The sequence below is a fragment of the Talpa occidentalis genome, unplaced genomic scaffold, assembly GCF_014898055.3.
Source record: "Talpa occidentalis isolate TD23 unplaced genomic scaffold, MPIMG_talOcc4v2.1 talOcc4.3, whole genome shotgun sequence".
Lineage (NCBI taxonomy): Eukaryota > Metazoa > Chordata > Mammalia > Eulipotyphla > Talpidae > Talpa > Talpa occidentalis.
In genome coordinates, this window is record NW_023603184.1 from 110,341,982 (window position 1) to 110,364,745 (window position 22,764).

Genomic DNA, 22,764 nt, shown 5'->3' on the forward strand with positions numbered 1-22,764 from the left:
ATTCCTATTATACTTTTTGGTCTATTTCATATTTATTTTGCAGAAAACTCTTTGAAATAGGCTAGATCTGATTGGGAGACTAATACAGTCTTTTGTTGAATATTAAAAAAAAATGGCATTTTGTTTCCTTGCACAGAAAAACAATGGTTTTCCTGTTGAACTTGTTATTCCTGCTTTGAAGAATATAATATGATAATTTTCAATAATAACAAAGAATAGTAGAAACTATTTTACATATGATTTATAGATGATGGTTTTAAATAACCACTGTGGTTTCAGTTTTCAAAAGAAGCATAAACTTGGATCCATGAAACTGTGTGGAACAAGGATATCACAAATCAGAGCAATTTTTAAGTTACATAATAACATCTGTAACCTTTGAGCTTCTGTCCATGTCAGTCATTCTACTCCCATTTCAATGGAGTATTTTCTTATTCTTGAATGAACCATTAGCTCAGAAGTACTACCTAAAATCTGTTGGCTGCTTGCTCTCAGTTTTGCTCAAATTTGAACACTTATGTTTGGCTAATTTTCCCACTGTACTAGGATGTTATTATTTTAAGTGTCTAATCATTACCTAAAGTGTTACAAATTATTATTACCCCCTCCCCACCCAAATGTTTAATTTTAATACAGAGTTAAGTAAGCTAGAATAGATAGACTGTGGTAAATAAGGAACCTAAATATTCTTAAGTTACATAGTTACGCAGGGAGGAAAATAATGCACAAAAGACAACTTTTGTGGCTACCTTTTCTGAACATGATTTTCAGGGAGGATTTATGGTGAAGGTCTTTCAGTTTTAGTTCTTTAATGAAACCTACGTTTCCACTTCCAGCTCCCAAGTTACGTCTTAAAAGAACATTTAAGTTAGGCAAAGCAGTGCTACACATGAGTGGTTTGTGGTATTTTATAAAGTTGTATGATGGTAGCGGTGTGCCAGTTTTCAGAAATGCAAGATGTGTAATTGCCTCACCTCTGGGTCAGTCACGGTCTGTTGAAATGAATGTATTAATATTTCTCCTGGGATAGATCTTACCCTTTCACTTGTAGAGAGCTTTTCTTTTGCATATATTTTTCATTTAATGATAACTTAACAAAAAAAACAACTAGCTTATGCATGTAGTCATTTTTCTTTGCTAGTTACAAACTTAGAGCACTACTGATAACTATACTGTAAAATGGATCATACAATTGAGGTGTAGGATATTCCAACAATTTTGAAATAAAATCACTTAAAAAAATAAAGCTTTGGTACACTTTCAGATTGATCTGCTTATTAAGAAATAATTATCAAGAGGTATTGTTCTTTGCCATAGATTTGATTCTTTCAATTGTGGCCATTTGATTCTTCTAGTTTTAACACTTAAAACTGTTCTTTAGGTTCAAAGCACAGAGGGAGAAGCTCCCCATGTTCCAGCCACGTATCAGCTAGGTCTTACCAAGTCAAAAAGAGGTAAGCAAACCAATATCTGCTATTTCCTGAGCATTTTACCAAAGTGGTAACAGTTGATTTAGAAAAGGAGTTTTAGCTATCTGTACTTATAAGTATAAAAAGAAAAACAACATGATGCTTCTTTATGGTTTGCTTGTAGAATTTTTTGTATTGAAGACTTTTGTGCCATATATATAACATTAATTTGCTTATCCTGCGATGATCTAGTTACACAATTTTGTATACTCTAAATATTTTTCAGTTCTGCATAAGGGCTAAATAGGAAGATTTAAAAAACAATAGATTTAGGAATCTTTTTTGCATTGTTATGATTGAAACATACATTTGCATTAGTCATTTCTGGATTTTCATTATTTAAATATGACTCCTAGGTATAAAACAGGAATATGCCTCTGGCAATAAACCACAAATCTCTCTCAGCAGCAGTTAAAGCTAGTTAAGTTAAATTCAAACTGTGGATCAAAGGTGAGTTAGATATCATTCTTCTCTTAAATTATTAATTATTGACCAAGAACCTTTGAATCCATTCCTTTTATTTTTAACTTGCATGAGAAAAACCATGCAGCTCTTCCTTAATGTTACACAACTTTTGAGATTTAAAAAGAAAGAGAGGAAGTAAAGAAGTTCAAATGACCACTAAAGGTAGGACCGTTTTTTTTTTTTAAAACTTTATCCATGCTGAACCACTGTGGTTTTTTAACAAATATTCAAATACATTCCTAGAATAGGAAATTATGTATGTTCTCCTCTCATTACTAAAATGAATTCACAAGAGACAATGTGCACATGATTTTTCTTTATTGCAATATGCCACTAAGAAACAAGAATTCCACTCTCACTACATCACTATAGCTTTGGTCAGAAACAAATGATCCTTCCTATTTAATGTTCTTTCCCTTGTAAGTCCACAACTGCATGTATGTTTTTACGCCATAAGGGAGATATGGCAGTTACCACTGAATCTTTACTTTAGATAGGTAGGGAGGGGATAATTTGGAGGAATCAATTTGCCCCTTTTCTACAGGGTATAAAACAGTATAATTACATTAAGATCTTTCAAGAGCAGTTTTCCTGTAGTGGGACAGATAGAATGTGGTTTGTATTCATATCTGTGTATTTTTTTTTCCTTTAATTGATATTGATACTCATATTTATGGGGCATAAGATGCTAACATTTTTATGAATCACATTTTTATAAATTAACAATGGTTGTGTGTGTGAAAGAGAAAGACAAATAGTGTTTTAATTGTTTTTGAAAGTATCTAATTTTGATAATGTGATATATAAGTATCTTAGATTAATCATAGTTGCAGAATTAGATCACTGATTATTCTGTTCACAAGTTTAGTGAAAGACATATAGTACATGCATAAAAACATTTTAGTAATATGATTTTTGAAATTACAACATCTTAACCTCAAGTGTAGTCCTGGGATTTATACAGAAGCCCAGAGAGGTTTAGTGACTTAACTCATGTCACAAGCTAATATTCAGTAGATTTGCTGAGAACAGACCAACATTTTTCTTATCACAGAAGACAAACAATATTTTCTTTAGTCTATCAGAGTATACCTGTGTTCTATTTTGTGTTTTTTTTTAATCATACTAAACAAAATTTTCAGATCTCTTTTCTCACTTTAATGCCTGCTCTAGCTTCCAACGTTATTAGAAATAATGCCTTATCTCTTCAATAAGGATGGACAGCCAGTATTTCTCAGTTCTACTTTTTTCTGTGGAGAACTGTTTTCTATAGACCTGTTTTCTAAAGAGCTATATTCTGGTTTATACCTCACAGAATAGTTTCTTATACATTCATCTTAGTTCCTGAAGTAGCTCTTTGAAATAGGAGAATTATTAATTGTTTTTGAAAGAGAGAGGGATGTTACTGCTTATGGCATTAAAATTGGAGCTTAAACCCAGGCCTCCTTGTCCTCCATTGCATGACACCTGCTCCGAAGCCTGCCCTAACCTGTGTGAACTCAGAAAGCTAACCACAGACAGGGTATGTGGCAGAAACTGTATTCTGATGTAAATAAAACAGGTCCTAGCTGAGAGAATCTGAGTGGAGTTGGTCACTCTGGCTTCCCTGGACTTTCTTGACAACTGTTTTACCCAGCCATCTGGGCAGTTTCTCTCTCTTTTTTCCCAAGATTTACTTATTTTTATGCATACAAGAGCTGGGGTACAGGCCAGAGGTATGGTGGGGGGGTGAGAGGATTCACCAGAGAAGGAGTGGGAAACAGAACAGGCAGATGGACCAAAGTACACTGCTGAGGGGAGCAGCGGGTGCGTCAGGAAAGGACTGCTGTGCCATGTAGGTAGCTCCTGGCAGGCTGAGGATCAAACTCATGCTGCAGAGGCTACTGACAGCTTCATAGGTTGTGTCTTAGCCCTTTGCACCACCAGGGAGGCCCCAATTTCTCTTCTGTATCCTTTAAGAAACTGCTTAATTCTATTGCTTGTGGGAGATAGTTATCATTGATTCATTCAGCAAACTGTTTTTTATTCTAAGCTTGTTCTAGGTACTGGGATACAAAGAAGAATAAATAAGATTCCTACCTTCAGAAGGTAGTAGTTTTTAAGGCATGCAAGTACATAATTCTGGTGATAACTACTAAAAGACAAGATGTTTATCATTTTAGCAATATAATATATATTTAGCACTTATGGTAAAAACTTACTGCAATTCAGTTTCAGTTATTCCAGTTTATCTAGATTTATCATATGAATCAATCTCTTATAAGACTAAATTATTCTAAATTTTAATAAGAAGATGATTCCATTTCATGATGCTCTATATTGAACCTGAGACTGCATTGGGATTTTTTTTTCAAAGTCAGGTGAACTTTAATTGATTTTGTATTTTATTCAGCATCAGTTCTTTATGCCATTCAATGAATGTGTTTCATTAACATACTTTATTCTGTTCTGAAGTTCTTCAGAAAGTGCCTGTTTCATGAGACTTATCCCTTCGTAAATATAATAATTGTAAAGTCTCTCACACTTTGGAACTTGTGGGGCTGAGCTTGTGGTCATGCTTGCTGCGCTTTGTTGCTTTTTTACTTAAAAAGTTTTTTTTATTGGGTAAATAGGAATTAGAGTTTTGAGGAGAAAATTAAGCAAGATTTTTAGAAGCTTAAATATATTATGGCCTGATCAAATTTATTTGTTTCATAAAATTGTTTTGAAATAACTTTATAACTTAGAAATGTTTGCATAATTTTTTTATATCAGTAACATTAAGTACTCTTACATACACATTATTTAATTTAATTTGATCTTAATTGTGTTCTTATTATTCTGCTGGGAAGATAATACAAGTTTTTAACACTTCACATTTAAACTTCTAATTTCACCTACTATATATCTTTATATATTTACATAATAGAAGTGGTTTACCTTGGAACTTTTATTTTTATTAAAGCCAATTTTTATTTCAGTGTTTTGTCCTGTTTTGTCCTCCTAATTCAATTAATCCAAGACATTAATTGAAGTTACTGAAGCACTTTAAATTAGAACTTAATTAGCAACTAAACACAATTTTTGATAGAATGTTTCAGTTTTTGTTTGAAGTCAAGTCACTTCCTGTGCCTGGATGCCACAGTTTTACATAACTTGATTTCTGGAAGGAGTCAACTTTGTTTATCAATCTGTTGGTAGTCATAGATGTAACTAATAGTGTTTTTCTCAATGAAGTTATATTTAGCAGTTTTGCATAATAATATTTCTTCTGGTAGATCATCTATTACGTACTGCAAGTCAGCATTCTGATAGCAGTGGTTTTGCTGAAGATTCAACAGACTGCCTCTCCTTTAATCATCTTCAGGTAAATTTTCTGTGATTAAATTCTGTGGTTTCTGTTTCAGTTAGTATGTAAGTGATTTTTCATTAACTGTGTGTTTCAAAACCAAATGTACGTAATTTTAATTTTTCCAAGTGACAGTAAGAATAACACTTTCTGGGATGCAGATGTTTACCTAAGCATTTGACTACTAATTTTAGGTTTCACCAATTCTTCCTTTCTCTCTGAATGTTTAAAAATAACAAATTGAAGCTTCTTTATTTTTTACCATCAGGTTGTTCTATCATTAATCTATTCTGTGTATTATTTTTCTTATTTTTTACCCTCATTATGTTTAAGTATTTTACAGTTATTATTTTGCTTATGTAATAACTAACATAGGGTGCTGAAAGTTACGTAACTTTTATACTAAAGTTTATTAGATACCACAGCAGATAGGCACAACTTTATTGTTAAGGGGTCATAGTCAATGTGTGGAATACACAGGATATATATGGAAAGTGTTTAAAACATCTATAAGCAAATTTTAAAGACAACCGAAATAGGAGGACTCTTCCCCCCCAAAGCCTTTAGAAACATAGCATTTAAAGAACAGACAAGAGAAGTGTTTAACGGGACTCAGAACGAATATTCCTACAGGCAGGAAAAGTACAAGATGAAAGAGATTTTCAAAAGGAAAGCTATGGCCCTCAAAGTGAAATCATGGGAGTTTGGTTACTTGGAAGTTGAGTCATTGAGTGAGTAGTTCTGATGTACAATGAAGCAAAAGCATAACTGGAAAGTAGATGAATGATAGGGAAAGAAGACATGAATATTGACTGTTTTCAAATTTGGAGGATAGAGAATGACTTAGAGGGAAGTTGCTTGACTAAGGGAAGGGTTTGATGCAGAAATATCTGAAAGGTATGATTAAAAATACAGGTTAGAGGGATTAGCTTTGAGAAAAAGGACAGTTTTCTTTTCAAAATGGAGGGGAGGGAATGATGGAGAGGTGTTATATCGGAGATTGTAGTTGTTGGGAAAGAAAGTAAAGGAACTTTGGCCATTTTCTTTGAGTTCATGGGTGTTTAAAAGGAGATCTAAAGAAAATAGTGAAAGTGTGGAATAATCTTTGTGATAAAGTGGAGGGGTTGCTAATCAGGGTGAATAAAGGGTTTTTAAATAGTACCAGACCAAGGGATGGAAACTGTAAAAGAACAGAAATATCATAACAGTTTGGCACTTTATGATCCTTATCTGAATTCTCCATCTGTCCCTGCTTTCCTTTCACAGGTTCATGAGCACTTGCAGACCATGGGGAGTAGTGCTGATAGCTGTGACAGTGAGACGACTGTCACGTCATTTGGTGAAGATCTTGTCACACCAACAGCACAAGATCAGCCTTATTTCAATGAATCAGAGGAGGAGTCTCTTACCCCTCTAAAGAAAGGAGGAGAGAAGGCAGCAACAGTTGGTCATCAACAAAGAAGGTCATTTAGCCAGGATTTCCCCCAGTGCGAGACTGTTGAGAATACAGGAAATAAACAGTCCACCAGTAGTATTGGGGATCATGTTACTGAAATTACTGAGACGAAGGAAGATTTGTCTCCAGCACAGCCAGTAGAACTGCTGAGGGAAGCAAGTGCTGAAAGTGATGTGGATATTAGCAGTGAATGTGAATTTGCACAGTATACCACCCACCATATTCTTAAATCATTGTCTTCTATTGAATGCAGTGAGAAGGGCTCTGAAAATACAACTGGGGCTCCCTCTTCTGTGGACAGAGTTAATACGGCTTTGCAAAGAGCCCAAATGAAGGTTTGCAGTCTGTCTAATCAAAGAGTAGGACGTAGCCTGATAAAATCGAAAGATCTACTAAAGCAGAGGTACTTATTTGCAAAAGCTGGCTATCCTCTAAGGCGATCTCAGTCCTTACCCACCACCTTACTGAGCCCGGTAAGGGTTGTGTCCTCTGTCAATGTTCGGTTATCCCCAGGAAAGGAAACCAGGTGCAGTCCTCCTTCCTTCACGTACAAGTACACACCTGAAGAGGAACAGAAATTAGGAAAAGAGGTGACTGAGCATGATGGCCAATCTTTAGTTAAATCTACTATTTTCATATCACCATCATCTGTGAAGAAAGAAGAAACCTCTCAGAATGAGGTGAACCAGCTGGAAGAATGCCATCATCGAAGGACTCCTACCTGTCCACTGTATACTCCAGCACCTATATCTCAGTCCACCTGCTCCCTTCACTCTGTCCACTCTGAGTGGCAGGAAAGGCCCCTGTGTGAGCACATGAGGACTCTGAGCACTCACAGTGTTCCCAATATATCCGGTGCCACCTGCAGCGCCTTCTCCCCTTTTGGGTGTCCTTACTCACATAGACATGCTGTCTACCCTTACCGAGTATGCCCTGTGAACCCTCCTTCTGCCATTGAAATGCAGTTGCGAAGAGTATTGCATGATATCAGAAACTCACTGCAGAATCTTTCACAGGTATGAGAAAAAGTATCGGTTTTGTTGATTTGACTACCTTTTAATTCCCTGAGAGCTAAGACTTGTCAGGGGAAAACCATTGCAACTTTGTTTTTTTATGTGCCCAAACTTACTTGCCTTCTTCCTATAAAAAAGCTGTAACTAATCCCAAACAAGGTCTATTTCTTATTTAGGTATCATTAGGTACCCTTTCTTCTTCAGTCTCTCCTCCTTTATCTTAGCCAAGCAATCTCATTATTAAAACCTCCTCCCTCTTAAAGTTCTTTCTGTCCTTTCTTTTACTATTTGACAAGTGCTCACTACCTTTCTCTTCTAAGTTTTCCTCCCCTTCGCTCCTGCGGCACAGTGTCCTCCTGTTCTGCTCGTAGCTCTCTGCCTAAGCTTTCCCCTTCACCTACTGACTCCTGATGCTGGTCTCCTGGCACAGACTTAGTCTGCTTCCACTGGGTTTAAAGACTGGAACTACCCAGAACAGAAAAATTCAGGTAAATTGTGAATTGAATAAAAATGCTCTGTGTGTCTTGTTACTTTTAAAGTCATTGCTCTCAGATTTGTTAGTAGACTGGAAATAATTTCGAAAAAGTAATAAAAACAAGAAAATTGTCTTTAGATCTCCCTTTCACAGTTTCTTTCTAAATCACTTAAACAGTTGAAGAAATGAAGAAAAGGATAATGTAATGGTCATTCCTGGTGCTTCAGTAGAGTCAGGAGGCATAGAACATATATGATAGATCTCTATCATGTAATAGTAGGCGGAAAGCCACCTTGAAAGTAAAATCAAAGTTGTAACTTTTACAAATTATTCAGTAAAATATGCCTTCTTTCATATATAGATTTTATCCTCATGACAATTATCTTCTAATGACTTCCAGCTAACCAGAATATGTTTCTTCCACCTCCTCATAAAATGTAGTTCTGTAATAATATCTCATGGAGACCTTTCAGCTCTTCCCATGTGAAGAAGCTGGGATTTCCTAGGACTGTCCACCTCTACTCTCTTGGTGCACCTTTCATTATAGTTCAGCTTATTCTGCTCTAGAAAAGCAGGTCTCCCCTTGGATGTTTCATCAGTATAAAGCAAATTAATTTCTCCACCTTCACCCCATCCTACACCAATAGACAAGTGTCTTCGTGACCTGGCCTCTGTGTCTCATTCTTTATGTGTGCACGTTAGCCAACTTGGAGTGCATATGGGCCTCTAAGTAGTTGTATGTCCTTAGTATCTGCTTTACATGATACTTTTATTTTAAATTTGAATTGTCTTGCCCTGCCCTTGTCTGTCTTTGCCTGACCAAGTCCTGTTTACTGTTAAGGCTCAACTCAGATGCCAACACTGTTGTGATCACTTATTCATTTAATCTGAATTTTCATTTATTTTTATTGCAGTACCCACCCCCCTCCATTCCATTATAATATGTTTTTTTTTTTTACTTCTCTTTTGTTTTCTTTATTATATTGTGAGAACACTTGAACTCCGGGAGTGCCTTTTACCGTTTTTATGTTTTTTCTTCTCTGCCTAAAGTAATGACATATGGTAGGTGGCTGAGAAAAAGGACTGATGTTTGCTTGCTACTCTTAAGTCAGTAGTTTCTGTAGTCTTAAATGAAATTTACTGTGGCCTCTCCATTTTTGAGTTTTGTTTATTTTCCTACTTTCTTAAGGCAAAAGGAAAGTCCTTTCAGACACAGATTTAAACTTTTGCTTTGCCTTTTCCTCATTCTAAATAGACTCATTTACATATCAACAGATAGATATAATAGGTAGCATGGGGGGATGGTGGATTTTTTTGCTTACAGTATGAAATGGCAGATTTTTCTCTCAAAGATAAAATATATAGGCCCCAAATTCCACCTTTTTAACACCTTAGATAATTTTAGAAGTAGTTACTTTGACACTGGTTTCTAATCATACTTCTACTCTTTTCAAGTACCCTATAATCAGAGGACATGACCTTGCTGCTGCTCCATATAGCACTCAGAAATCATCTGTTCTACCTCTTTACGAAGTAAGTTCTTTTTTTTTTTTTTACGAAGTAAGTTCTTGACTTAAATCTTGATGTTTCAAAATCACGTCTTTGATTTTGAAATAATTTTGTTATTTTTGTGTTTTAGAATACTTTTCAGGAGCTCCAAGTTATGAGACGGAGCCTAAATTTATTTAGAACACAAATGATGGATCTAGAATTGGCAATGCTACGTCAGCAAACCATGGTTTATCATCATATGACTGAGGAGGAAAGGTAAAAGTTCGCTTTGTTTTAATGTAACTCGAAATGTTTTTAATGCGAAAAGAATTTTCAACTTTCTTTTTAAGCTAGTTCTTATTCTACTGGTATGTACTCTGTATTTTGTTACCCAAATTAGGCAGTAATTAGGTAGTCCTGAGTAAGTTTCTGTCTTCATTGTATTAAGGAGAAACACTGATTTAGTTATTATTGTTTGAGATATTTGTATAAGAAGTAGAGGAAGAAAGACCAGTTGTCATAGTGGTTATACCTGCTGTATATGCTCTTGTACTAATTCATAGAATTTGGATATTCGTTATCTTCTGATGACTTTAATAATGTCAAGAGAATTATGAATAAAAATCCTCAAACTGCTTGTTTCTGAGTCTGTGCTTGTCCATACTCAGGTGTGAAGTTGATCAGCTCCAGAGTTTGAGAAATTCAGTTAGAATGGAACTCCAGGAACTGGAACTACAGCTGGAGGAGCGTCTGCTGTGCCTGGAGGAGCAGCTGCGTGTGCGTACGACTTCTCCCTACCACTCCTCGACACTGGTATGGTACCTTATGGCTGTCATAGTTTTTACTCATAATTTTTATGTTCTAATCTAGGATATAGGCCTTAACTTAAGAATATTTATTTTAATTGCATTAGAGGCATGGAGAATATTTAAGGAGCCTTTCCCACAAGTTAGTTGTGATTATTTTTCTAATTACCTAGATTAGGTAAAAAAATTAATTGTTATTTTTCAAAGAGAGTAAGGACAATGCTAAATGTGAAGGATTTTAAAGGAAAAATAGATGATTAACATATGATTAGTTTAGATTTTAATCATTTTGTAACTGCAAAGAAAAAATATATTTTACTATTTTTCTTTTTCTTGCCTGTCACTAAATAACTTCCCTTTATTTTGGATTCTTACTTTCCTTATTTTGGAATCAAATGAGGTCATTATAAAGGTGGAAGATATTTTTACAACCAAGACAATGAAAAGAAACACTTTCTCTTGTCCCACTTTTTATATTTTTAATGTTCCTTTCCATAAATTTTAAACTTCAGTTATATTATTATTTTGGCAATATCTTCACAGTTGTTGAATATGTTGTGTTAAAATGTGGAAATAGTGGATTTTTTCTTGAACAATATACTTGGTTTTGTTAAAAGTAAATGTGTGAATACTCTCACGTGTATGTACACATATGAAGTAGAATCAGAATAAAAAGTGTATATATACGCATATATGTATAGTATAAAATAAGTATGTTCTATATTATTTATAGATATCTTTTTTCATTAAAGGTTTTTGATCCATTCTAAGAAATGAGTTTTGGTGACAGAAGAGCATCAAAATATCTTCTATGCACCTTTGGTCACAGAAGGATCCCGAAGAGTTGAGAGGGAACTTTGTGACATAAAGGGATGCATCAGAGCAATAATCAGTTGATTCATTTTATTATAAAACACAGTTGGAAAAAAAATATATGTGCACACATATATATTGTTCTTTTTCAGGGAATGTGTGGCAGTAGAAGTGCTGATAACTTGTCATGCCCTTCTCCATTGAATGTAATGGAACCAGTAAGCCTCTCTCCTTTTAAATCAGTGGGGAAAGGAATGATGTACAGTAGTCCCCCCTTATATATGAAAGAATGTTCTGAGACTTCCCTTGGGAAACCCTGATTATACCAAGTTTTTTCATATAGATGCATGCATACCTGTGACAAAGCTTAAAAAAAGTTAGGTATGGTAAGAGATAAGCAACAATAACTAATAGTAAAATAGATCATGTAATAAAAGTTCATTATTGTGGAATCTCTCTCAAAATACCTTATTGTATCTAGTATTTTCAGACCATAGTTGACCTGGCATTAAATGAAGCCATACAAAGCGAAACCATGGATAAGGAGGGACTACTGAGACATTTTATAAACACTGTTTTTCTAGTATATATGAAATTTTTTTAAATATATTTGATAAATTAATTGGAAGTGAGTTTGGCACTTCTGAAAGCCCATTGCCATTTTATGTTTTAATCTAGGACATAGGCCTTAATTTAAGAACATTTATTTTAATGGCATCAGAGGCCCATATGGACAATCTTAGACCACCAGAATGCCAGCTTAATTGCCATAATGATTTTATTTTTAGATCAAAAGGAGATAATGCATCACAAAAAGTATTTAATTTATTGCCTAGGAGAAGTTTTTCTAGTTTGATTCCAGGTGCTTTAGGTAGTTGAATCTAGAAGCTGGACTACTTTTTGAGCAAAACTCTGACTTTAATATATTTCAGTCAAATTGTTTCTTTTATAAATAACTGTTTTTCACTAGTTACTCTTTGGTCATCTGTGTATAGCAAGTAAAATTTTATCCAGCTATATATTTTAGCTACACACTTTATGGCATGATCTCATTACAAATTTAAATTTCCAATTGAGCAAATTTCCAATTGCTAAGTGAATGAATTAAATCATGACTTTACAAGTTAAATAACTTTGACAGTAGGATTTTAACCTTTTTAAATACCAATGTTAATTTCAAGAGAGAACAATTACAATTTTTCTGTTCTCCAGGTTACTGAACTGATGCGGGAACAATCATATCTGAAGTCTGAATTGGGCCTGGGACTTGGAGAAATGGGGTTTGAAATTCCTCCTGGAGAAAGTTCAGAATCTGTTTTCTCCCAAGCAACATCAGAGTCCTCTTCCGTATGTTCTAGTCCCTCTCATGCTAATAAAAGAACTGGAATACCTTCTAATGACTCAGCAGTTAAACCCAAGGCCCATGTGGTACAAAGGAAGAAAGTATTCCGAGCATCAGTGGCCCTTACACCAACTGCTCCTTCTAGAACAGGCTCTGTGCAGACGCCTCCAGAAGTGGAAAGTTCTGAGGAAGTTGGAGCAGAAGAAGCCTCTGAGACTGTGGGACCTAAATATGAAGTGGAAGGAGGACATGAAAAAATCCCATTAATGCCAGCTGCTGAGGAAATGCATAAAAATGTGGAGCAAGATGAACTGCAGCAAGTCATACGGGAGGTGAGTAAAATCTACACTTAATTTATTTGGCAATATGCTTTGGAGATTTTATTTGAACTTTTGCACTGTATTCAACAAGTTTTAGAGAGCTTTTAAATTAACTTTCCACTGATCCAGTTTGTGTCTATTAAATTATGTTTGTAATGGAATTTCTGCAAATTTTAACACTAATGTAAATAACGGCAGTTCTCTAATTTCACTCTCGTGAAGAAGGTAATTGTAGATTTCAAGATAGATAAACATGACAACTCTTTAGACTTGTTTCCACATTGGCAAAAAAAGGGATTATAATTTGGATCTCTTCCAGGATTAAAAGCTGTTATTCATGCTCTATTGAAATGAGGAAATGGTGTTGTGACTTGAATAGTTACAAAGAATTTGGTCTATTTGGTCTAGTAAATGCAAAATGTGGAAATTTTCATATGAGTTGTTTAAAGATATAAGCATAGAATTTTTATATGAGAGCAGTTATAAACCTGAGGTATTTAACCATAGCTCTAGGTTACTAACAGGATGGCAAAAAAATAGGAAAGTTAGTGTCAAAGGTTTAAGGGTAACTGAGAACATTAGTAAGAGCAGTATTTTGGCACTAGGACCAAAATTAGAAGGAATAGCATATGTATTATTTAAAAGGAGAAATCGCTTTAGATACACTTTTATTAAAATGGCTTTTTTTTTTTTTAATCTTCTTAAATCACACTATGCCTTTGGGTACAAAGTCCAGTCAAAGTGTACAGATTAGATACAATTACATATATTGAATTTTCCCCCCATTCTATTCTCTTAAGAATTCTTAAGAATGAGTATCTTTTCTGTAAAAGGGGAAAGGAAAATATATATAAATATATATAGAAAATATATATAGAAAACATGAAATCCATAAGCTTAAAGTCGTATAATAGAAGGATGAGCGAGACTACCCAGGAAACAATGGAAAAACCACACAGAAAAGCATTGAGCATGATGTATTCAAGAACTAAGAATTTAGAAATGGAAAGGATCTAAATAAGCCAGAGAAATTGGGATCAGTGACTCCCTAGTTTTAATGGAGGTATTTCAAAAAAAATTAGCAATATGAATCTAATTTATATTTAGAATTAACATAGAACAAATTTCTAGTGATTGTAGGTGAGAATGTTGACAACGGACCTAAATCAAATGGACCATTCATCCTCTGGTCCCAGGGACTAGTTTGTGTGCATTAGGTACCATCACTTACAGACATGTGATTTGTATCACTTGAAAAGTATGCTAAAAATGGGCCTCCCCAGTGGCGCAGCGGTTGAGCGCTGGGTTGCGAAGCTGCCCGCAGCCTCTGCAGCGCCGGTTCAATCCCCGGCCACTGGGTGAGGGTCCCACATGGCGCGCAGACCTCTCCTGCCGCCCGCTGCTCCCCTCAGCAGTGTACTTTGTTAGTCTGCCTGCTCTGCTCCCCGCTCTGGCTCTGGTGAATTCTCTCACCCTCCCGCGCTTCTGACTGTACCCAGTGCTTGTATAAATAAATAAATAAATAAATCTTTAAAAAAAAAAAAAAAAAAAAAGAAAAGTATGCTAAAAATGCAGTCAGTTTTATAGGATAACATGCTTTCCTAAAAATTGCTGTGTTGTGCAAATTAGTGCAGTAAAAACCAGAGCTTACAGAAGTGTAACACTCAAAACTTTGTCAGTGACATACTTAAAAGAAAATAGAACCATAATAAAAAATAATAAAAAAAAAGTGTAGTTTTATGCATGTCAAGTTGTTCAGAACTACATAAATACTGTAATCTGACACTCTATCTTGAAAAAATCCCTAACGTTAGTTTGCAGAATTGTATTTAGGAAGGGTTGCAATTTGTGAGTTATTATGAAGTCATAGAGGGTGATCTATAATCCAGCAAAAACTTTTAATACCAGATAGAGACAGGTGTGACTCATAATACCTAGTGAAGTGAGATAGCTGGAAGATGTTTAAGGTGTGTGCATTTTGTGTACTGTATTCCTAGGTTCAACTGAATACAGTTCCCTGGTTTACTTTGTGTTCCTTGCACATAAGCAAATGTGAAACTTATACTCATTTTTTCATATTTCAGTTATGTTGAGAACCCACATTCATATTTCAGAGCAAATGTTGTAGCAAGCAGAAGAGATTGCACGTATATAATTTCTTTCATGGCATGACTTACTAAAAGTTTAAAAGATTTTAATTCTATAAGTTTGTTCTGCAAATGTAATTATTTTTGCAAGTTGGCTATTACTGGCTAATGTTAGTAAACTGTATATCCACTCTGCTCAGTTAGGTGTGACTATGATTGTCATCCATTCTTATTTATATATTTCATATCAAATAACATGTTTTGAATGAAATGGTTTTTCTACAAGTATGTGTTAACTGAGGAAGTAAGTTTTAAGGTAACTTTTTCCCTTCTAAGAATGTGATATTTTGTTGTGAATGTGTTTTTTTGTTTGCTTTGGTTTGAAAGTTTTCACTGAAAATTCTGTTGTTACTTAATTTGGCACAGATATTCCCTTAATGCACACTTGAGTTCTTTTTAAGTTGTTAATGGCCTGAGATGAGCTATAAGTAATTTCTAGGAGTAACACATTCCTAGACAAGAGCATGGATTCTTGGGTAATAGAACATAGCATATGGAAGTTACTGTTCCTGTTTTTGATGCTTTGGATTAAATTGCTTCATCATTCATAAGAACTGCCTACTAAACACAGACGATTTTCTAATTTGAAGATGTTTAAACTGCTGTACAAGGTAGATGTTTGAAAATTTTTTTTCAGGGGCTTCCCTAGTGGCCTAGGGGTTAAGTCTCAGCGCTGTCACCTCAGTGCATTGCCTGAGTTCGATCCCTGCCCAGGGACCTAATCCGCATGTCACAGCAGACCTCGCCTGTCTTGTCCACTGCTCCCTTTAGCAGTATATTTCAGTAAATCCACCTGCTCTGCTCTCCACTCTGTCTCTAATGAATCCTCTTACCCCCCCCCAAACTCTGGCCTACAACACAGTTCTTCTATGCAATAATAAACAAATAAATAAAATAAACAAGTAAATAAAATCTTTAAAATAAAAAAGAAAATTATTTCAGAATTTATTACTTAAACCCATTATATCTCTAATTCAAAATGTGAAGTAGTTTGGAAGAAGTTGTGCTTACCATTTACCCTTTTACTGTCTACAAAGTAGGGTTTACTAAGCAGGCTATATAGTTCCTAAGAAGCAATATAGTATTTAAGATGTACTGAAGTTTTGTTTTGTTTTGTTTTTTTGTGGGACCCTCGCCAGAGGCCGTGGAACTAACCTGCGCTGCAGAGGCTGTGGGCAGCCTTGCAGCCCAGCGCTCAACCACTGCACCACCAGGGGAGGCCCTACATTATTGTTCATTTTAAACAATATTTGCTTCTTCCCACCCCCTCAGGTGTAGTCCCCATAGAATTTCCTTCACCAATGCACTCGTGCACCATCACCTCAGTCCTCTGTGCGCCTCCCTCCCTCCCTCAGATCCCTCTCCCTGCTCCTCCCCTGCAGGATGTCTCTGATTTGATTTTGAACCACTTTAAAAGCATATATTGGTCAGCTCAGTTCTGGAAACAATCCAAGTGTCCAAGGATAGATAAGTGAATTAAAATGTGGTATGTGTACATAATGGAATACAACTCAGCTGTTAAAAAATGAACTCTTGCTTTTGGTCACATTTATAGAAGTGGAGGGGATTACACTAAGTGAAATAAGTCAGAAGGGAAATACAACTATATTAATCATAATAGATTTTTGTTTACATGTGGACTACAGAGAAACAAAGCAAAAGGTTGGTCAAAACCAAAGCAGTAACAAACCCTAGAAATCTGTTGGTAAAATTAAGGCTACTAAGGGGCATGGGAGACGGTGGAGGAGAGCAATGGCGATGAGGTGCCAATGGATAATGGTAGAGAACTATGGGTACCTTGGTGGTGGGAATGGCTGGTGACATGCATCTGAGGAGGAGTTATCTTATAACTCTGAATTACATATACTGCTGTAAAGCAGTGTTGAATAAAATTATTTTTAAAAGCATACACTGGCAGATAAATCAGTGCATGATAAACTAGTCCAGTGCCAGTATAATTTTAAAAAGTGATTTATTAATGTTATCCTAGTTCAATTACAGTGGTATTCTCTTCAACTTTGTTCACAAAATATTTAAAATTCAGATTAATCTTGATTCCATTCAGTTCAGATCCATAGTCTTTTTTTCTTAAACATACAGGGTACTGAGTTCCACTCTTTTTATGCCTGTTGTATTAGCTATCAAGAAAATTAGATTCTGTCTTTCCAGTAAGTTCTGGGCTCCTGACTCCATTAACAAAGTCCTATTCAGGAAGGCAAGATATAATCTTGGATTGAACAGTTTTGCAGGTGAGGATTAACTTTTAGGAAAGTCATCTTATTGCACTCAGGGTGCATGAAAACAATGGTGTCTGTCAGGCTTTTGTTTCCATCATTTCATCATATGTGAAGCTTTTAAAAGAATGCTTTTGCTTGTAATGTGTCTATACAACAGATTTCTTCTTTAGTAGGAGAACATTAAAAGAAAGTTCATTCAGACATTTAATAAACTCATTCAGTAATGTCCCCTCCTTCAGATTAAAGATACCCCCTTTCACTGCAGATTGTGTAGTGGGAAAATACTCTCTCCTGGAATTTTCCCAGGTGGTCTGTGATAATATATAAACAGAATGAAGCTGTTTATAGTTACTTAAAAAATAAGTTATAGAAAGATTTCTTAGTAGAATAAAGTGACATGTGCCCACAGAAGCAAATTCAACAAAATTAAACATCAGAAAGAACAGAAACATTTTTTTTTTTCCTAAAAGGGAACTTTTTTTTTTTTTTACTAATGAAAGCACCATTGTTTTGTGTCTCTGTTAATATTTTGACAGTGTAGGATTCCTTCCCTCAGGTGTGGCCATTGTAGCCTCCCCACCACTAAAGCACCCACAGTCCATTGTGCTCCCCTCCCCCCCACCATTCTCACCCCTCCTTCTTTGTCTCCCTCCTCCCCTCCCCTCTTAGATGCCTCAGAACTATGGTCAGTTTTCAAGGGTTGGTTTTAAAGTTTGTCTTTGTTTGACCCTTTGGTTGGGTCAAACAATTTTTTTTTTAATGGGACAATTTTATTTTTCGGGGGCAGGGGAGTAGATAGACTTAAGTGTCAGAACTTCTGGAATTGCTTCTTGGTGCCAGTGACATTGAGCACATTGAAGTGAGGTCTTGCTCAGGGGCTGGCATTTACCTTGACAGTGTCACTTATCTTGGATATCCCTGAAGCAAGGGGATAGGTTCACAGACATGTTCTTTTTTTTTTTTTTTTGAAGATTTATTTTTACTTATTTATACAAGCACTGGGTACAGTCAGAAGCACGGGAGGGTGAGAGAATTCACCAGAACCAGAGCTGGGAGCAGAGCAGGCAGAAGGACCAAAGTACACTGCTGAGGGGAGCAGCAGGCGGCAGGAGAGGTCTGCGCGCCAAGTGGGACCCTCCTTCAGTGGCCGGGGAGCATCCGGGGATTGAACCAGCGCTGCAGAGGCTGTGGGCAGCTTCGCAACCCAGTGCTCAACCGCTGCACCACCGGGGAGGCCCCACAGACATGTTCTTAATGTCACTTTACACTGCTGTTGTCCTGTTGGATATAGTGGGAGTTATCTTAACAGATGACAGTAAACGACTGCATCTTTGTTTTTAGAGAATTTTTCTTTTTTATCTAAGCTCTTAAACTTGATTCATGACTTTTGGTATCTATTATACTTCACCGACATGCTTTGAACATGTGTTTTGGTAAATAACATAACTTATCTGAGTTTTTAACAACTTTTAGTGATCACAATATAAATGGCTGCTACAGAGCGGGCACTCAGTAGGTGCATCTTAAATGGGTGTTGCCCCACACTTCAATCTGTTTATGTGGCCAATGAACTTTCCTTTCTTAATTTCAAGTAGTCTGTCCTCAAGGCCTGCAGTACTTTTTGGAAATTGTGTTCATAAAGGTAACTTTACAATCCATCCCAGTAGTGTACTCGCTCTTAATTCTTTCACCGTCTCTGTAGCATGAGAAAATTTAGTACTAACTTATATTCCTTAAATAAATTATTAAAAGCATTTTGTCATCTTCAGTGCTCCTTTGTGGTTGTTTTTCTACTGTCAGTTTCTTTTTGTGTCTCATACTCTCTCTTGCACTCTTATTGATTCATTCATTTATTAAACACTTACCTTGTGATACAGTAATAAATGAGACCTAATCCTCTCCCTGAAGTAGCTCACAGTAAATAAAATTTGACCTCACCTTTCCTATTTCAATTTTCTTTTCCCCTTCTTAGGAACTATCTTGTCAATTAGATTAGAACTATCTTGTCAATTAGAACTATCTTGTCAATTGACAACTATCTTGTCAATTCCCCCTGCCCCCCATCCTAGGTGCTGTTGACTCTAACCTAACAATTATCTGACATTTTCTGCTTTTGTGATCTACTAATTTAAAGTCTGCTATTTTTCTGAGAATTTTAAATTTTTTTTCTTCTAGCTCATACTCGTCTCTTATTTTTCAAATTTTATTTTGTTCTTATATCATTAATTAATTGATTTTTGCCTCTTAATATTTTATGAAACAATATTTTTTGCCTATCTAGATTGTAACATCCTTGATGGTAAGAAATGGTTTTATGCTTTACTTCAGTAATGCTTTACTGTTCCCATATATAGAATCACATTGGCACATATTTTTGGTTTGTATAGATACCTTTGCCTTGTTTTTAGGATGAGATTTAATAAAATTACTGTATCATTAAACAGTGGGACTGGAAAGATTATACTACTCATTTTCTATTGTAAATACTGATCTGCAGTGGTTCTGATTCATCATTTATTTGCAGTTGTATACTATGGGAAAGAAATTACAGTTTTCATAGCATTAAATCCAGCACATATTTAAAAAATGAATCTGAGTTACTATGAACTTTAAAAAACCTTTGATGATGTTTACAGTTTAGAAATAATTGGTAGAGCATAAAATGAGAAGCTAATATTTATTTAAATCTGTTCAGTACAGATGGTTAGTAGCAAAGGAGCATTTGTTTCTATGAATACTTACGTATAACTTTATGTATTGTGTACCAGTTTTGCATGGCAGATTAACACAGAGCTGTTTTTGGAAGCCTCCAATTGTGATGTGTTCAGGATGTGCTTGCAAACATTTTAGGAAATAGATCAGGCTGACAGGAAACTGTAGAAATGTAGAATTTTTAAAAGGTGGTTGAGAGTATCTCAAGTGCTAATTTGGGAAGGCATTATCAGTTTATTTCAGGAAATACACATTTAAAGCATTCACAAAGGGCTATTTGAAGGTGATGTTGTATCATTAGAGAAAAGTGAGGGTAGGCGTGTGTAATGTTTGGGCATCTGGAGAAGAAAATCTTGATTGTCTTGGTCCCTACATCTGTTTCTTCTCCAACAACCAAATGAAATGCCTATTCGTATCTGAAGCAAAAGTTTCATTTGGTGGGTGATAACAAGCATTGTACAACTAAAGAACAATTACTTTTTCTAGAGTTTATAGTTGTTTACAGGATGTTTTAAAATAAATTGTCCTAAATGATTATTTTTTCTTCCCACTTAAAATGTGCATGTTAGGTTAGAACAATAAATAATTTCTTTATGTACTTTATTTTCAGTTGGCATAAACGGCCACATACCTGTATATTATTTTGCCACTAGTGGGTTTTCTTAACAATGAGAACATTGAGTATCTTGCTGATTAATATACAAAGGTAAACATTAATAAACAGCATCAAAGTGAACCTAACATTTAGTTACTTTTTCCAAGCTATTTTGTGCTATGAAGCAAATTGTTTAACAGAAGTTTTTTAATCTATAACAACATTTATGATTTCACTCCTGTATGGTATTTAGAGAAAATAAACTTATAAATTATAAGACCAATTAAGTGGTTACCAGGAGTGAAGAAGAATGGAGTGGGTAAATCAGGTAAAAGGGGACAATTTGATGGAGGATAGAACTAAACTTCTAGTGGTAAACTTAATTTAGAATATACACGTGTTGATTTCTAAATTGCACATAGCTGAAGCTTATATACTTTAACAAAAAATATATGAAATAAAAATGCCTTATGTTCTCAACTTAAGAATTACGATAGTTTATAATCCAGTTTTCTGAGTTGTGCTATAGACTTAAATCTGATTGGGGTTTGAGAATAGATGAATGTGATATTCTCAATACGTCTGGATTTCATGGAGATTCACATGAATGTTGCACCTTTCTCTATGGTTTAACTGATTGCGGGAATTAAGTGTTACTATTTATTTTTCTGAAAATAGTCATATTGTTAAATGATTTTTTTCCTTTTCTATTCTAGATTAAAGAGTCTATTGTTGGGGAAATCAGACGAGAAATTGTAAGTGGACTTTTGGCAGCAGTATCTTCAAGTAAAGCATCTAATTCTAAACAAGATAGTCATTAAATGGAATAGGTAAATTTTTCTCAATTTATTTTAGATAAAGATAAATTAGCACTTGTTTTTGAATATTTTTTTTTTAAAGATCTGTTTCTCTCACTGAATCTAGAATTTCGGTTGTATATAACATGTTACCATAAGTTTGGGAATCTCATCAACCCCATTTTAAGTTTAAGCAAGTTACATCTCTTATACTAAACCCCAAGGAATTGTCTGTATTTTTATCATTTTACTGAAATTTTGTTGTAATAAATAATGGTGAAATTGAGGAAATCATGACCATCAAACGTGAGTCTTATTTTAAAGATTTAGCTGTAATATTTCAGGTGTACAATTTATGGACCAAGATTTTAAACATCAATCACAAATTTTTGTATCTTAATGTTTTGTCTTTTAAAGACACACATTCTATGTCCATATCTAGTTATACTATATAAAAAACTTTTATAAGTTTTTATTAAAATGAATTAATTTCATCTTTGCTTTAATTGCCTTTTATAAACTACATATCAATAATAAAACTTGGTAGATGCAAAAGTAGAATAACTTTTCAGTAGAATAATAGCTTTACTAAAACTATTACTATCCATTCAATAAAATGAGAAATAAATTTAATTGAAAAGTGTATGTAATTTCATCTCTACAAAAGGGAAAAGTATTTTGATTACCCATATTATAAATCAACTAATAGTTATTCAAGCCAAGGATAAAAATCTTAACTCTTGGAAGCTATATAGTAATCATCATAGTAGGATCAATGTTAATATATATATAGAGAGAGAGAATATTCTCAACCCCCCCATGAACCATTTTAATAACAAGTTTATTGTTAATAACAATATTTATTGTTAATAACAATAGTTTATTGGAAGTAATTTAACAATATTTTTAGAAGGTATAATGTTCATCTTTCTTACTTTTTTTAAGGTTGGGATGGATCCTATTAGCCATGGGATATGAAGTTATCAATGATATACACTGGTGGAGGTATTATTTGTGCTTCTGAAGATACTTGCTGCTCAGCTGGGCTACTGTATACAGTGTAAAATGTTTATTTCTTCACATATCTTTTTAAAAAACATACATAGAAACTTAGGCACTTTGCTGACTTTCTCAACTATCAAAACTGTAGCCATTTGAAAAGCCTAATATTTATTTGTATGTCAATATTTTCCAATCAATTCCCTATTTAGAATTAATTTTAAAACTTGAAAACTTCCAGACTTAACCAACTTATAAATAACATATTCTTCAGATAGCTTCTTAAAACACTGACCTCT

At 34.7% G+C, this 22,764-nt stretch overlaps 1 protein-coding gene across 3 annotated transcripts in view; it reads left to right on the forward strand.

Moving 5' to 3' along the window:
• Positions 1–22,478, forward strand: part of ITPRID2 (ITPR interacting domain containing 2) — a 37,711-nt gene extending 15,233 nt beyond the window's left edge. The window contains exons 9-18 of one of the 3 annotated variants that reach the window (XM_037523662.2): positions 1,382–1,454; positions 5,192–5,280; positions 6,529–7,734; positions 9,662–9,739; positions 9,846–9,973; positions 10,366–10,510; positions 11,469–11,534; positions 12,529–12,990; positions 21,386–21,499; positions 22,412–22,478. In XM_037523662.2, coding sequence (XP_037379559.1) covers positions 1,382–1,454; positions 5,192–5,280; positions 6,529–7,734; positions 9,662–9,739; positions 9,846–9,973; positions 10,366–10,510; positions 11,469–11,534; positions 12,529–12,990; positions 21,386–21,490 — 2,352 coding nt within the window. In that variant the 3' untranslated portion in view covers positions 21,491–21,499; positions 22,412–22,478. The remainder of the gene's footprint in view (positions 1–1,381; positions 1,455–5,191; positions 5,281–6,528; positions 7,735–9,661; positions 9,740–9,845; positions 9,974–10,365; positions 10,511–11,468; positions 11,535–12,528; positions 12,991–21,385; positions 21,500–22,411) is intronic. The other 2 variants (XM_037523663.2, XM_037523664.2) reach the window with 2 other exon arrangements.
• Positions 22,479–22,764: the final 286 nt, after the last annotated feature.